We start from the raw sequence: 16,215 nt of genomic DNA, 5'->3' as shown, positions 1-16,215 counted from the left end.
ATATATATTTTCAATCAAAGGCAAAAAGTAAACTAAATATGCACTATTTTCTCACCAATTATACGAGTAGTTATGGATATTCAGTAACTAAGGTATTTGAAAAATATTCGTTGTTTTACCTTTTCTTCTTTTCCTCTCCCAAAATCATGGTGATTTAGTATCGGCTCATTAAAAGCTAGCTGAAATTCCTCATTATCACAAAGCGGCAAAACTGAAAGCAGTCGGGTAACGTGCGAAATATGATTAAATAAGATCAATCCTACTAGCGTGTATATAACAGTACATGATTTAAAATGAATAAAGTGTAGAAGGGTATTCCTTCGGCGTTGAGTAAGAGAGAATGTATAAAGACTTAATTAATATATTTATATTAGAAACAAGGAAACCATACACTTTAAAGTCTAGTGGTTTTGGGAAGAGAAATCTGCAGGTGATTGCGTAGCCGAATCTTGTAAGGATGGAGAAACGTTGTCCAAGAATACTGGCTTCAATACCTGTTCATCAAAATTTTGAAACCATTGTGAGTCGGAATTAAAGATTGTTCCCAGTTTATCTCTCAAATTACGCTTATCCATAGAAGACCTTGCCGGGTTAGGGCTAGTATTCTCAGTTTCATTAAGGCCTCCAAAAGTATTACCACCAGTTGTGGATATGTTATTGGGGAGATTCTTGTTACTGCTGACCGCGAATTGGTCAATTGAAATATCTGGAGAATTGTTGTCAGAATATGGGCCCAAATCTGTCTGAATAGAACTACCGTTCAATAAATTTATCGCCCTTGGAGCCTCTATATCAAACTCGTCATCAGATGTATCTTCTTCACTTATGCAACCAGTCTTAATATTTAAAACTTCTAACATTCCTGCAGTAGTGCCCCCAAAAATGATAACTGTTAAAACAACAACAACAAGGACCGTTGCCAATAAAGTGAACTTATACTCACCTTGAATTCCCAACGCCAAGGCGACACCAACAGCACCACGTAAACCTGCCCAAAATGTCATCATTTGGTAATTGTAGGGTATTTCATCGGGAACAGAAATATTTTCTCCGGTTATGCCGCTCATAGATCTGATTGTCTTTACTCTATATATCCAGTTAACAAATTGCGACAATGGGAACACAGCACACCAACGAGCAACACATATAGAAATAGCTGCCACAATAATTAGCAGTGGCTTATAGACTAGTTCTACTTCAGTAAAAAGTTCTAAACCTAGATAGATAAAGATGAAATTCTCTGATAATCTTGCCAATAGTTGGAAAATATACTTAATGGTGATCTGTGATCTTCTTGACATGTTATAATAGGCGTAATGTTTTAAAGTAATTCCGCAAAATAACAAGGAGACGATACCGGACATATGGCAACCGTTGGAGAAAAAATAGGATTCATAAGCAATCAACAAGATCAAACAACTCTCAATTTGAGGATAGCGCCTTATGTGAGTGTGTTTCAACAGAAGAGCAACAAGAATTCCTATAAGAACGCCTATCAACAACGAAACGGAGAAAGTCATCAAAAAGAGGCCTGCCCCTTCAAAAACCGACGAAAATGTTGCAGGTTGACCATGAAATTTTTGACAGGTTTCAAACATAACAATAGAGATGGCATCATTTAACAGTGATTCTCCAAAAATGATGGTATATAGCTTAGGATCCACTTTATACGCATTGAAAATTGAAAGAATTGTAACAGGGTCGGTAGCAGATAATGTAGCACCAACAGACATTGCATCTGCGAATGAAATGTCAATACTCTCTAGTCCTAAAAAGGTCCAGATATACAATATGATTCCAATAACCACAGCAGATATGAAGGTGCCCGGTATGGCGAAAATTAAGATAGATAACATATTATTGAAAAAGTTCACTTGATTCAACTCGTACCCACTATTTAAAATAATTGGCGGCAATAGAACATTAAAAAAGTAGGATGAATTAAAAGTAACCGTATCTTGAATATAATGCCCGGGGGACATCCTTATTATCAAGCCAATAACCATACCATAAAAAATAGAAAGCACAGTTTCATGCACTGCCCTAATTCGTTTCTGAGTTAAATAGTAACTAGACCACAATGCAGAGATCAATAGGAGCAACATAATGAACAATGCCCATGAAGAGAACATTTCTTCTGTAACAGGGTTTAAGTCTACATCAGGATCACCTGCAATAGGGTCATCGCTACCCGGGAGATCCGGGGAAGGTAGAAGTTCATCATCATCGTCAGGATCAACTGCTCTCTTGGCGGTGGTTAACAGCACCTTGAAAGCTATATTCAGCAATACCTTGGATAGCATTTTTCATATGGTATGTACTGACAGCGATAAAAGATTATCCTCTGAATTTCACTGCTTGCAATCTATGTTTAATCTACAACTATTTGTCAATCTTGGGTGCCCTTTATCTTAGAGTAGCTAGAAAAGCAACGGAAACAGAAAAAGTCACACCGTGAATAATGATTGTTCGATATCAACTTTTGCAGTTCCTTGCTATCACGTTTGTGCAAGGTATATCATCTGTCATAATCCTTTGGCAAGACTACTGCTCTGCTACTCCTTGTGTGTGCTCACGGCAGGCTACAATGCAAAATTCATCCTAAACTCTGCTCTATAAGCATTAATAAGGTGAAATTTTCACAGCCTTTACATAAAAAACGACAGTAAGTGTATAAATGTGATTGTCAAAACTGCGACGATTCGAAATGATAGCTATTTGAAGTGTAGGTTATATCGACAGGAAGTTTCGGTTCTCGAAATATGTGATGCGTCTTTCCGGCGGCGTCGATGCTAATAGCAACCGTACTCATCGGTACATTCCAAATTTCGAAAAAAAGCTTGGAAACACATAAAAAAGAAAAAAAAAAATACATTTAGCATAAATGGATACACAATGGCGTTTCTTTTTAGTTGATAACTACAGTTTACTTCGGATAAAGATTAGTAAACCTTTGCGTTATGTCCCGTCCTATCGTAATTTCTGGCCCAAGTGGTACAGGTAAATCTACACTGTTGAAGAAATTGTTCGCTGAATACCCAGATTCTTTCGGGTTTAGTGTTTCATCCACTACTAGAACCCCAAGAGCTGGCGAAGTAAACGGTAAGGACTATAACTTTGTCTCCGTAGATGAATTCAAATCTATGATTAAGAACAATGAATTCATTGAATGGGCGCAATTCTCCGGTAACTACTATGGTAGTACTGTCGCTTCCGTCAAACAAGTCAGTAAATCTGGTAAGACTTGTATTTTAGATATTGATATGCAGGGTGTCAAATCTGTCAAGGCTATCCCAGAGTTAAATGCCAGGTTTTTGTTTATTGCTCCACCATCGGTCGAGGATTTGAAAAAAAGATTAGAAGGTAGAGGTACGGAGACCGAAGAATCCATCAACAAGAGGTTAAGCGCCGCTCAAGCTGAATTGGCATATGCTGAGACAGGTGCCCATGACAAAGTTATTGTCAATGATGATTTGGACAAGGCCTACAAGGAATTGAAGGATTTTATCTTTGCAGAAAAATGATGTAGCCCTATATAGACATTACTAAGTATGTACCTGGTAGGAGAGTGCTGTCGCAAAGCGACAAAACGTCCAATTATTCAATTAATATAGTGTAAAAGTTCTCAACGGGCTTATGCTAGTTTTTTTTGTTAGTAAGCGCTACGACGACTAGAACCATCTCTTGAATTTCCAAGTGCCAAAATCAATGACCACGGATACTGTGGCCAGGAATCTGTTGGTTGGTCATCCTCAAGATCTAGACAATATCATATTGGGCCAGTATCTGATTATCTTAACTATATGCGCCCCTCTAGTTTACAAGTTTTAGTCATTGGGGGTTGGAAGGGCTGATCCCCCCTTACAATTGGCGTCGTTTAGGAGCGGGCGAGGCTCTCCTTTCTCTTACACATCTGCTAAGGTGTTTGTTACCCGAGTAATCAAGGATCAACTATGGATGAGATTTAGATTAACGTATTTAGAGCAGACGATTGTAAGAATATATTTTGTAATTTCGATTGTTTTTTGCTACTTACATTGTTTATCTTGAAATATCCAAAGTGAACACTATTACTGTTTTTTGCTCAAGAATATATTAGCCTTACAAGAACGTAAAAAACCAATCATGGTAGCAGAAGTTCAAAAACAAGCCCCACCATTTAAGAAAACCGCCGTAGTCGACGGTATCTTCGAGGAAATTTCACTGGAAAAGTATAAAGGTAAGTACGTTGTTCTAGCTTTTGTCCCATTGGCTTTTTCATTTGTCTGTCCAACTGAGATTGTTGCGTTTTCCGATGCCGCCAAGAAATTCGAAGATCAGGGCGCCCAAGTTTTATTTGCCTCCACCGACTCTGAATATTCCTTACTGGCATGGACCAACCTTCCCAGAAAAGACGGTGGATTAGGTCCAGTTAAAGTTCCTTTGCTTGCTGATAAGAATCATTCCTTATCCAGAGACTATGGCGTTTTGATTGAAAAAGAAGGTATAGCTTTAAGAGGTTTGTTCATAATCGACCCGAAGGGAATCATTAGACATATCACTATCAATGATTTATCTGTTGGCAGAAACGTCAATGAAGCTTTGAGATTAGTCGAAGGTTTCCAGTGGACTGACAAAAATGGTACAGTTTTGCCATGCAACTGGACCCCAGGAGCCGCCACCATCAAACCTGACGTTAAAGATTCCAAGGAGTATTTCAAAAATGCCAATAATTAATCTTCGCACGATAACGCTAGGCCCTATTAAATAATTAAAAATACATCACCCTATATATGATAAGAAAGATGGTTTTGTATTATTATGAAATTGACTTGAAAGAATAGTGTAACAAAAGAAAAAGAAACTGTAATTGAAGAATGATATGCATTTCTATGTGTATATTAACTTAATCATCTTTATATCCAGAAGACGCAAATGACCATTCGACGTATTTTTCCCATGCAGGTTTGTTTTCGTATAATCTGCCTGCAAGATCCAAATAACTTCCTACTGTTAACGAATCCATTGAGTATGGTTTCTCGTCTGAGGTATATTCTATCTCATACCTGAAAATATCCTTAGATTCAACAAATGAATTATGTAATTCTTGATTGATTTTTTCCAAGTCGGCGTAGAATTGGACGAAACGCGTCGGAGTGAATAACTGCGGTACATATGCAGGGCCGAGTTCGTATTTGTCTGGCATCTCAATTGGCATAGTCTTGTCATTTTTCTTTTTCTTCTTGTTTTTCTTTTCGCCCATCTTCTCGCGGTTGATCCCAACCTCGATATTACTGCTGTCCATTTCATCTTCTAGCAAAGAGTCTTCCATAATCTTATTTAGTGACTCGAAAAATTCATCCCAGGGCTTATACTCCGAAACTGCAAAATTGGAGTCATTCACTATGTCGGTGATGTTATATTCCCAGATCCTAAAGGAAGGATTGAAAGTTGGAATGACTGAACCACCTATGTTCACAATGGAATAGCGTTCAATGAGCTCTTTTCTAGTGATTGGCTTTTTCTTTTTTTTGTCCTTCTTTTCTTTCTTTTTCTTCTCATTTTCAACATTTTTTTCATCCACTCTTTCCAGCTTATTCCACACTTTCCGATAGTATGTGTCGCGGACGGTGTTCATATATGCTTCTTTGTTAGATGGTTTCGCTCCCATTAAAAAAACTTCTTTTGCCGCCATAGCGTGATCCAGAATTCTATTCAATTCAGTTTCTTCGTCCTCTTCATTACTGTCTTCTCCTTGTTGAACACGAGTGGATTGCTCCATGGCTTTCAATAACGATTTTCTAGCTTTTTTACCATCCGTTGGGATGAAGTGGTCAATATTCATGTGACCGTATAATCCTCCAATGATTATATCCCTGTATTCGTGAGTCCATAGCGTGAACTTATCGTAGCACGACTGATCGAAATTTTTTGCGATTGGAGGTACATGTCCACTTAACCATACTTTCATTCCCCTACTCCTTAGTTCTTCTAATACATAACCGAACCAAAGTAAAAGTTGGTAACCTGGTTCTTTTTTTGAATTACAATTGTCAACTAACGGATTGGCCTTGAATAAGTACAGCGTGTTAATTGACAGGACAGCAAGCTTCCCTGGAATAACTTCAGTCAAAAATGAAGCACTCCTATCAAAAGTTCTTTGCTGCTGCTGCGGAACAAAATTTTTCCAAATCCTATAATATTCTCTAGTTTGTAGAGTTGGTCCTAGTGCAAACATGTTATGTGGAAAGACATCATTGTTTCCAAGACTTGGAATGACAGACACATCAAAATCTCTTGGATCTTCTTCATTGCCAGCACTAAATAATTCTGTCATTTTATCAGCAACGATATTGTTCATATCAAAAATTTGTGCTTCTGTTCTTGGATGTTTCCGGTCATTGTCATGTCTGATATTATCACCCGTCCAAATGACAAAATCAATCTTATCTCTAAGATTTTCTTTAATCCATCTCAGAGTTTCTTCCATTAAAATAACGGGAGAATCACATCCAGACATTGCCTTCCCAAACTTGGGTGCCACATCCTTTTTTTTGCTTGGTTTTCCTGTGTGACAAACTGCATCAATAGAGCTTCCTTCCACATAATAAGGGTCAGGATGAATATCGGTAATATGAAGGAACCGTCCATGTAATTTTCTCTCCTTCCCTGTCTTTACGTCTTTGATAATTACTGGCTCCCTAGGTGTCAGTCCTAGCCTTGTAAATTCTATGTCATTGAGCAATTGAAGTGACTCGTTGTCCCCCCTGTCATCTAAGAATTTGGAGAAAACGGAAACATATTGAAATTTAGCACCAATTATAAACACGAGGAAAAACAAAACACAGGTCGACAGGATGGCAATCAATGATTTCTTCTTCGGCCTACTCATGCTTACATTGCGCACTTCACTCTTACCCACTACAACCATCGAAAAGCAGCTAACTAGCTCTACCCCTACTCAATGAAAACAATAGCTGGAGACAAGGAGATCAAAAAAACTTTATAATTCTCCAACCCAACAACCAAAAAAAATATTGATCTGTTGATTTTAGCCTTCTTCTGACTTGTATTCTACCATAAAACCCTTTACACTCTCAAATGAATCTTGGTAATTAAAAGTGCAATATAACTTTAAAGGTGCTAAATTCTAATAACGACATATGTCCTCAATAGTCGGGTAATGGTCATATTTGTCCTCTACCGTACGAAGGGAGCATATTATGCATCCTGCTCGAAACGCTCAGAGAAGGGCCGCACAGGTGGGCAGATCACATTTCCTCTTTCGGCTATAAACCACGTCCTAATTTGGACATGACGCGCGCCAAAAACCCGGAATGGTAAACATCAGACGCGCTTTCCGTGCAGGGATACGTCGGTATTTTTAATATCAATGCTGAATTGGGTTAATAGCATGAGACATTTCAGCCAGATTTTTCGTTTACTCATTGTTTATTTGTTTGATCTGGATCACACAGATGAATGTTTATAAATATATATATGGCGTCCTCCCGATCTTGCCAACGTAGATTATAATTCGTATTATCTTCTTCTTTACCCTCGCCAGCCAGTGTAACTAGCATTTGTAGGGAAATAACAATAACACAAAATATCGTATATATATAACATGGAAAGCAGAAATACCGTGCTTCCTTCTTTACCAAACATTATTACAGGTACTTCTAATTCGCCTTTCCAACTGCATACTTTGCCAAATACAAACTTCCCTAGTGATGACCAAGGTGACATCAGGTTGCCACCATTAGCTGCATCTGCGCACATTGTGAGACCAGTGGTAAATATTTATAAAAGTCCTTGCGATGAGGAAAGGCCAAAAAGGAAAAGTCCACAGGCTGTGGATTTCTTATCACAACGTGTAACCACTTCCATGACGCCTTTATCCAAGCCCAAGAAGCTGAGCTCTCATTCACCATTCACGCCAACGGTCAGAGTCTGTTCTAAAGAGCAGCCACCTCAGAGTATGCACTCTTATAAAAAAGTTAATATTCTTACTCCTCTATCTGCTGCAAAGGCTGTTCTCACACCAACCACAAGAAAAGAAAAGAAAAGGTCATTTGCCTTTATTACACACTCACAGGAAACTTTTCCAAAGAAGGAGCCTAAGATAGACAATGCTCGGTTAGCTCGTCGGAAAAGAAGAAGAACTTCATCATATGAGCTTGGGATATTGCAAACAGCATTTGACGAATGTCCCACGCCCAATAAGGCTAAAAGGATAGAGTTATCCGAGCAATGTAATATGTCCGAAAAATCGGTTCAAATATGGTTTCAGAACAAAAGGCAGGCTGCTAAAAAGCACAAGAACAGTGGCAACACCAGCCATTGCAAAGTTCACTCTAATGATTCGATGTCTATGATATCTTACTCAGACGCTGCGTTGGAAATTACCTCTACGCCAACGAGTACGAAGGAGGCTATTACTGCAGAGTTGCTGAAAACTTCACCTGCCAATACGTCCTCGATCTTCGAAGACCACCACATAACGCCTTGCAAGCCCGGCGGACAGCTCAAGTTCCACAGGAAATCTGTGCTTGTTAAGAGAACATTATCAAATACCGGTCATAGCGAGATTATCAAAAGTCCTAAAGGCAAGGAAAACCGCCTAAAGTTCAATGCATACGAAAGAAAACCCCTTGGGGAGGTCGATCTCAATTCTTTCAAAAACTAATCTTTCTCAGTGTTTATTTTCTTGAGCACTGATGCTATCAATATTAACAAAAACTACACAAAGTAATGACTGAGACTACACCAACGTTTTTTTTTAGATTTAAAGCGGCCTGTTTCATAAATCTATATAGAGATGTAATATTATATTCTTTCAAGGGTCCATTTATCCCTGAAACCCTGTACAAAAAAAAGGCAAGTTGAAATTATGGTCACAAAATTAATTTTCTTTTCTTTATTTATTTTAAAAAAAAGTCAATTAGGAAGTGCTATGGAAATATATGTACTCGTACAAAAAAGATTAAGCTTGAATAATCTTATCAGTTTAAGCTCTTCTTCTACCAGTGGTCTTGGTGTGTTGACCTCTAACACGCAAACCCCAGAAGTGTCTGATACCACGATGAGCTCTGATTTTCTTTAATCTTTCCAAGTCATCTCTCAATTTGGATTCGACGTTGTTAGCCAAAGTGTGGTAGTCCTTACCATCAGTGATGTCATTTTGACGGTTCAAGAACCAAGCTGGGATTTTGTAGTGAGTTGGGTTTTGCATAATTTGAACAATTCTTTCCAATTCTTCTTGGGTCAATTCACCAGCTCTCTTGTGTAAATCAACATCAGCCTTCTTACAGACCAAGTTGGAGTAACGACGACCAACACCCTTGATAGTGGTCAAAGCGTAAACGATCTTAATGTTACCGTCAACGTTAGTGTTCAACAAACTGCGTAAAAAAATTTAGACGGGAAACCGAACTTATTGATAAACGTTAGTAAAAAATGTGCATAATGGATTTCACGGCCAAGACAAAAATCGGAGCAGGATATAAAATTTTAGTGTTGGTTGGTCAATATCCGCCAATAGCTGATTCATTGTAAAGCATTCCCGGTACTTTACCTCCGACCGCTATTGCAATGTTCCGTAATTATGTGCGCTTATGCCAAATTCATGTTCCTTTTTGATGCATAAACCATAAATTTGTTCATCAGCCTTATTATTACGTTCTTAGTCCAGCCCGGGAACATCATTATTATATTTAATCACGTCGTTAGCGAATAATCGCCACGATTAAAGAGGTGAATGAATTTCCTTTCTTGTCTGTCATATTTTTAAGTTTTTAGCCGATTTTGTCATAGCTCACTAGTAATAATAAACATACCGTAAAATGTGTTGGAAGGAACCTTGTTCTTGGACAACTAAAGACATCTTTTATCCGCTCTTGTGTATACGTTCACTAGTATCTCAACGTTTAAAAACTCTACTAATAACATGTAGAGCTATCTTCAATTAACCCTAGCTTTGACAATACTTAGTGGTCGAATGACAGATGTGTCCGACCTGGCTGGGGCGACATTTGCTCTCCCGGGCATGATCTTGGGATGGGCATATGGGACTGGGAAAGGCATCTTTCGGAATCGCAGTTCCCCTGAGCGCGCGTCTCCGCAAGGAAACACCATATGCCGCTTCAAATTTCTAAAAGCAGCATGTAGAATATTTTCAGATAGCATGCATGGGTGCGTAATGTACGGATGTTTAATGTCTTTTTAATCATTGAAATTAAATGTACTTTTTTGTTGCCAGACACGAAACTGTACGCCAGTAAGTGATGTGGATGCTATTTTAAAAAAGTTTTGGATATAATGGCCTGCTGTTCCTAAAATATACTAGAATTAATAATATCGTTCTCAATTTATGCTCATGGGCCGTTTAAAAAAAATACTTTGTAAAAGTTAATTTAAGGTATTGACTGCACAAGTGACAAATTATAACCACATCTCTATTGAAACACTTGCCGTGATCAAGATTATATTATACATGTATGCTATTTAATTTTTTCAAGTCCTATTTTTACTTGTTTTCAGGTGCAAAACTGCTTTAGCGCAATACCGGTAAGAATAACGAAAAAAACTTGTAGTATCAGTACTTTATGCTGCGGGTGATAAAGTTCGATGCGTCAAAATATTACTATATCGTTAACATTATGAGCTTTTACGCGAAGTGGCTAGGTTCTATTTTGTGCTTTTCCTGCGCTGTCAGATATAAGCTTCATTAAGTGATGGGAATCCGAACACGCTTTTTCATCCGGGTATTCTCTTGAAAATTTTTTAGAAAGATCTGGGCGATGAGCTAAATATCAGGAACACACAGTGAACGTGAATAAACACATATCTAAGGGCATAACATTGTGAAATTGACCAGAGATACACACATCACCGATTTCTAATAATGTCGAAGACAAGATACTATTTGGAACAATGTATTCCTGAAATGGATGACTTGGTGGAGAAAGGACTATTCACTAAAAATGAAGTTTCATTAATTATGAAGAAAAGAACTGATTTTGAGCATAGATTAAATTCCAGAGGGTCTAGCATAAATGACTATATAAAATACATTAACTATGAAAGTAACGTCAATAAATTACGTGCCAAGCGGTGTAAGAGAATCTTACAGGTTAAAAAGACGAACAGTCTATCTGATTGGTCTATTCAACAAAGAATAGGTTTTATTTATCAAAGAGGAACGAACAAATTTCCACAAGATTTAAAGTTTTGGGCAATGTATTTGAACTACATGAAAGCGAGAGGTAACCAAACATCATACAAAAAAATTCACAACATTTATAATCAGCTTCTAAAGTTGCACCCAACGAATGTGGACATTTGGATTAGTTGTGCGAAATACGAATATGAAGTTCATGCTAACTTCAAGAGTTGTAGAAATATTTTTCAGAATGGGTTGAGGTTTAACCCTGATGTGCCTAAGCTATGGTATGAATATGTAAAATTCGAGCTGAATTTCATCACTAAGTTGATTAACAGAAGAAAAGTGATGGGTTTAATCAATGAAAGAGAGCAGGAGCTCGACATGCAAAATGAACAAAAGAATAACCAAGCCCCCGACGAAGAAAAATCTCATTTACAAGTTCCATCCACTGGTGATTCAATGAAAGATAAATTAAACGAGTTACCAGAGGCAGACATCAGCGTACTAGGTAATGCAGAGACCAACCCAGCATTACGCGGTGACATTGCATTAACTATTTTCGATGTGTGTATGAAGACTTTGGGCAAGCATTATATTAATAAGCATAAGGGTTACTATGCCATCTCAGATTCCAAAATGAATATTGAACTAAATAAGGAGACCTTGAATTACCTATTCAGTGAGTCACTAAGGTATATTAAACTATTTGATGAATTTTTAGACTTGGAAAGAGACTATCTTATCAATCACGTGTTGCAGTTTTGGAAAAATGACATGTATGACCTTTCGCTCCGTAAGGATCTACCAGAATTGTATTTGAAAACAGTAATGATTGACATCACTCTAAATATCAGATATATGCCAGTTGAGAAACTCGATATTGATCAATTACAATTGTCTGTTAAGAAGTATTTTGCATATATATCGAAATTGGATAGCGCATCGGTGAAGTCATTGAAAAATGAGTATCGTTCATATTTACAAGACAATTATTTGAAAAAGATGAATGCAGAAGATGATCCTAGGTATAAAATTCTAGATTTAATTATCAGCAAACTTTAAATGCGGTACTGTACATTTTATAAATGCAATTACATATCAGATAAATGTTTATTCTTTTAATATTACAACCAAAAAAAAAAAAAAAAAAAAAAAAAAAAAAAAAAATTGGAAAGAACCGATATACGGTATATAAAATCGAGACAAGGTCCCTTTATGACTTGGCCAATAATAACTAGTGACAATTGTAGTTACTTTTCAATTTTTTTTTTGTTACATCCAATTCTGGCTCTGGAAAAAATCGTATATTCTATTCGCTTTTATGGGGTCTATATTAAGTAGTTCCCTACATGCGCTTTTGCTTAGATTACCCCCAGTCTTCAACAGTTCTCTGAACATTACCTCTTTTAGAACGAGATACGGTTTAGGTAAAATTTTCAGTTGAATACAAAGTTGCTGCTCGTCGTTGGACAACAGTGCATAGTCAGGTGCATGCTGTATATCGCTAATGGTCATATTTTTCTTTCTACCGCCATTTTCGCTGTAGTTTTGGCTGTATTCTGCGTTCGACCTATGTGCAGAATTCGACCTATAACGGCTATTGCCCTCACTGAGTGACGCCGCCGTAGAAGCGCCAAATTTCTCGAAACTGCTAATTCTAGCTTGCTTATCTCGTTCATACTTAAGACCTGCTTCTAACGTGGTTAACCCATTGCTTCTCCATTCTTGTAATTGCTGTATTCTTGCCCTGCAATGCAATTCTTCTAATATATCCTTGCTAAATTCCTCAAAATCCTGTGCAGTCATAACACGAGCAAAAGGTTTTATGCGGTTATACAATTCTTTGGCTTCTTTGCTCCTCTTTTTGTCAATAGCTTGCAACTTTCTGTAATCCATTAAATGGTTTTCAAATAATAGCCTTTTCTTTTCTGCTCTGGTTGTCAATCTAGAATTGTAAATGTCCAAGATGGCAAACTTCAATTCAATGTCTAAGGGCTGGTCATCAGGTTCAAAAACCATATCCTTTACGGGACCTTCAGCTTCATTTTCGAATTCTGTTTCAAATTCTAATCTGCCCGGCATAAACCCCTGTACTTCATGGCAGCTAGGAACCGATGCCATGGGCTTTCTTGGAGGCTCTAGCGGCCTCTCCCGGAAGGACTCGATTCTATGCCTTCGCTGTTCCAAAAATTCATCTTGTGGGACATGTATATTTTGGGTAATATCAGGTATTGGATAGTATTTGCTTTCCAGATAATATTTTAGGTAATGTTCCTTAACTTCTTCTTTGCCTCTGCTGCCTATATGGTCAGCAATATCCTGCCAATTACCGAGCCCTAAAGTCTGTGCGCCTTTAATCAACTGCAATTCTTCATCGGCACCCCAATCAGGACAGAGAATGGGGTATGAATTGGTCTCTATTATCCTATAATCATGGTAAGGGCGATGCTTTCCTGTATACGAGCCTTGTGAAAAGCAGGGCACGCATAAGTCGTATTCGGGACAAATAGCACATGAAACCCTCACTCTGTTCGTGCAATCAGCTGAACAAACGTCACAGTGAAACTTGTTTGACATTCTTTTTGCTTAATGTATATATTTTCAGACTACGCTGATATTTTATCGAAAATGGAGGGTGATTAGAGAAAAATTATTTTTATCATTAACCTAAACATCGAACTCTGGCATGTACTTTCCCAATCGTGTTGATTTTCACTTATTTGTTTGGAACGTCTGGAATTTTCTACATATATAAAGCTCCCTGTAACATCCATACATTCGGTTAAAATTACACCCATACATTTATAGTATTTTTTCCATCGTTAGTTTTTCGTATTATGGGCATTCCGAAGAATTTCATCTGGAAGACGCGCATTGATTGATATCGTTTTCTCAGAGGTCGTACCGTTTCGAGATGAGGGAGAAGGTTCAGGCATCGAGGTCTACCGGAGCAAGGCCAGTCCTTCCTCCCGTTAGTACCTCTGTTAAGGGTAAATTTCAAGTAAACAGATATTTTACATATTAATTATTTATTTTGCGTTGTATAACCTAGAGAAGAATAAATAGATAAAGAAAAAAGCAGATAAAAATGGTACGTACCACGAGATGTTGATGAAGCCGGATATGATGGACTGGGCGCTGAACACATGAAATGAGGGCAAGGTTTGCAGAGAGATTGAAAGCGTTATGGGAACGAGGGGACCAGCAGGGCATTCTTATTTATGAGCAGATTAGAAAACTCCATTACTGATTAGTTTAGAAGAGCGCTCAATGAAGTAGTAGATATTTAAAAGATCACCAAATAACCAATTGCTTTCGAATGGCACATTCTATCTTATCCAATGGTCTTGAAGAGAGGTATTTACTAACTTAAGTTGTCTCATTTGATTATTGCTATTTTTATAGGGTAGAGTTAGAACCAAGACCGTCAAACGTGCCTCCAAGGCTTTGATTGAACGTTACTATCCAAAGTTGACCTTGGATTTCCAAACTAACAAGAGACTTTGTGATGAAATTGCAACTATCCAATCCAAGAGATTGAGAAACAAGATTGCTGGTTACACTACTCATTTGATGAAAAGAATCCAAAAGGGTCCAGTTAGAGGTATTTCTTTCAAATTGCAAGAAGAAGAAAGAGAAAGAAAGGATCAATACGTCCCAGAAGTCTCTGCTTTGGACTTGTCTCGTTCTAACGGTGTTTTGAACGTTGACAACCAAACCTCTGACTTGGTTAAATCTTTGGGTTTGAAGTTGCCATTATCTGTCATCAACGTTTCCGCTCAAAGAGACAGACGTTACAGAAAGAGAAACTAAAAAGCATGAATTGATATAGTTATTATCATGTCGTCTGTTTTACTCCATTTCATTGAGGACTCTCCTTATGTATAGTTAAATAATTTCAATATCATCTAAAATATGAAAGATATGATTCATTATTAGGGATGTATTCTCTTAATTATAAGCATTTTGTTACTGAATATAGCACCTTTGATCAACTTTATGAAGCGTTTATATAATATTGAGAATTTCATTAGCCAAAGTTTTAACTTTCTTAATTTTTCCTTCTAGTTGTTGACCCTGTTCTTCTAGGGCATCTGCCCTATCATTGATTACAGAAATAATACCCTTAAATTTGTAGCTTAGTTCTATTCGTTTCTTGATTATTTCTTGGTAGAGCTGGAACTGTTGGTCAATAATTTCCTGGCCCTTGTTAGTCCACTCCTCCAATGTCGAATCAGCTACGCTGATAAAATATTCTTGATCTTCTTCTGCTACATTTGACGGTAGCATACTCGAGTAGTCCTGAAGGCACGTGTCTAAAGGATCGGGCTTTTCAAAAAGGTAATTTCTTGTTTTTTGGTAACTTCCAGGATTTTCTATGGGTTCTTGCGATTTTTCCTTAGCTGGGGATGATGTATTTTCGCCATTTAGTGAGAGTTTATATTCTGAGGAATTAATCTCTGTGACGGAAGAAAGCGTCTTTGACTTTTTCTGAATATAAGGCTTCTCGTCTCTGGAAAGATCAAAGCTATCACATTTTTCTGATGCTGCTTTCTCTTTCAGGGCCCTTTTTTTCGAAATTGGTGTCAGCGGCTGAAACGCTGTATGTTCTGTTTTTATACCTGGTGTATCATTATAGGCCACAATATTTTCTTTTTTTTTGCTCTCAGAAGGTTTAACAATAAGGGAAGGATTTAATAAAAAGGCAGAGAGGTCTTGTTTATCTGTGTTATTGATTTTCTTTTCCGGTGCTTTGGCGGCAAGTTTATGCTTATTTGGTCCTGAGCGGCTATTTATACTCGAAGGTGGTTTATTATTTTGTTTTTTTCTGTGGGCGTCATCTTTACTTAAAGATTCTTTTGATGGTGGAGAATATAATGTCACTTCTGTTGTTGGTTCTGTCTTTATAACAGTCATTTGAGGATGTTCTTTTGTTTGCTTTTTAGTTGTATACTATGTGAGGATCTATGCACATTTGTATTTTTTATATTCTTTTTTTCGCGGATAATTACTTCTTGAAAAAACTTGACATCATAACGTTCATAAATATTAATTTGGAAAAAAACGGA

At 37.4% G+C, this 16,215-nt stretch overlaps 10 protein-coding genes across 10 annotated transcripts; 5 read left to right on the top strand and 5 right to left on the bottom strand.

Moving 5' to 3' along the window:
• Positions 1 to 401: 401 nt before the first annotated feature.
• On the bottom strand, positions 402 to 2,303 carry NHX1 (bifunctional K:H/Na:H antiporter NHX1; the record flags this gene model as incomplete). Its single annotated transcript, NM_001180764.3, has 1 exon — positions 402 to 2,303. One exon carries the CDS (start codon positions 2,301 to 2,303, stop codon positions 402 to 404), a length of 1,902 nt encoding a protein of 633 aa, NP_010744.3.
• A 657-nt stretch (positions 2,304 to 2,960) lies between these two features.
• GUK1 (guanylate kinase) lies at positions 2,961 to 3,524 on the top strand (the record flags this gene model as incomplete). Its single annotated transcript, NM_001180762.1, has 1 exon — positions 2,961 to 3,524. One exon carries the CDS (start codon positions 2,961 to 2,963, stop codon positions 3,522 to 3,524), a length of 564 nt encoding a protein of 187 aa, NP_010742.1.
• A 601-nt stretch (positions 3,525 to 4,125) lies between these two features.
• TSA2 (thioredoxin peroxidase TSA2) lies at positions 4,126 to 4,716 on the top strand (the record flags this gene model as incomplete). Its single annotated transcript, NM_001180761.1, has 1 exon — positions 4,126 to 4,716. One exon carries the CDS (start codon positions 4,126 to 4,128, stop codon positions 4,714 to 4,716), a length of 591 nt encoding a protein of 196 aa, NP_010741.1.
• A 169-nt stretch (positions 4,717 to 4,885) lies between these two features.
• On the bottom strand, positions 4,886 to 6,910 carry PPN1 (endopolyphosphatase; the record flags this gene model as incomplete). The annotated part of the gene is made up of 1 exon (NM_001180760.3): positions 4,886 to 6,910. One exon carries the CDS (start codon positions 6,908 to 6,910, stop codon positions 4,886 to 4,888), a length of 2,025 nt encoding a protein of 674 aa, NP_010740.3.
• Positions 6,911 to 7,606: 696 nt separating this feature from the next.
• Positions 7,607 to 8,668, top strand: YHP1 (Yhp1p; the record flags this gene model as incomplete). The annotated part of the gene is made up of 1 exon (NM_001180759.3): positions 7,607 to 8,668. The coding sequence occupies one exon, from the start codon at positions 7,607 to 7,609 to the stop codon at positions 8,666 to 8,668; it is 1,062 nt and encodes a 353-aa protein (NP_010739.3).
• A 321-nt stretch (positions 8,669 to 8,989) lies between these two features.
• On the bottom strand, positions 8,990 to 9,865 carry RPS18A (40S ribosomal protein uS13 RPS18A; the record flags this gene model as incomplete). The annotated part of the gene is made up of 2 exons (NM_001180758.1): positions 8,990 to 9,383; positions 9,819 to 9,865. 2 exons carry the CDS (start codon positions 9,863 to 9,865, stop codon positions 8,990 to 8,992), a joined length of 441 nt encoding a protein of 146 aa, NP_010738.1.
• A 1,020-nt stretch (positions 9,866 to 10,885) lies between these two features.
• On the top strand, positions 10,886 to 12,208 carry UTP6 (snoRNA-binding rRNA-processing protein UTP6; the record flags this gene model as incomplete). The annotated part of the gene is made up of 1 exon (NM_001180757.1): positions 10,886 to 12,208. One exon carries the CDS (start codon positions 10,886 to 10,888, stop codon positions 12,206 to 12,208), a length of 1,323 nt encoding a protein of 440 aa, NP_010737.1.
• A 210-nt stretch (positions 12,209 to 12,418) lies between these two features.
• On the bottom strand, positions 12,419 to 13,723 carry ADA2 (chromatin-binding transcription regulator ADA2; the record flags this gene model as incomplete). Its single annotated transcript, NM_001180756.3, has 1 exon — positions 12,419 to 13,723. One exon carries the CDS (start codon positions 13,721 to 13,723, stop codon positions 12,419 to 12,421), a length of 1,305 nt encoding a protein of 434 aa, NP_010736.3.
• Positions 13,724 to 14,234: 511 nt separating this feature from the next.
• Positions 14,235 to 14,959, top strand: RPS17B (40S ribosomal protein eS17 RPS17B; the record flags this gene model as incomplete). The annotated part of the gene is made up of 2 exons (NM_001180755.3): positions 14,235 to 14,237; positions 14,552 to 14,959. 2 exons carry the CDS (start codon positions 14,235 to 14,237, stop codon positions 14,957 to 14,959), a joined length of 411 nt encoding a protein of 136 aa, NP_010735.3.
• Positions 14,960 to 15,154: 195 nt separating this feature from the next.
• Positions 15,155 to 16,063, bottom strand: ECM11 (Ecm11p; the record flags this gene model as incomplete). Its single annotated transcript, NM_001180754.1, has 1 exon — positions 15,155 to 16,063. One exon carries the CDS (start codon positions 16,061 to 16,063, stop codon positions 15,155 to 15,157), a length of 909 nt encoding a protein of 302 aa, NP_010734.1.
• Between the last annotated feature and the right edge of the window lie 152 nt (positions 16,064 to 16,215).

This window comes from Saccharomyces cerevisiae, chromosome IV (assembly GCF_000146045.2).
Source record: "Saccharomyces cerevisiae S288C chromosome IV, complete sequence".
Taxonomy (NCBI): domain Eukaryota; kingdom Fungi; phylum Ascomycota; class Saccharomycetes; order Saccharomycetales; family Saccharomycetaceae; genus Saccharomyces; species Saccharomyces cerevisiae.
The sequence above is the reverse complement of the archived record's forward strand: the minus strand, read 5'-3'. Positions and strand labels throughout refer to the sequence as shown.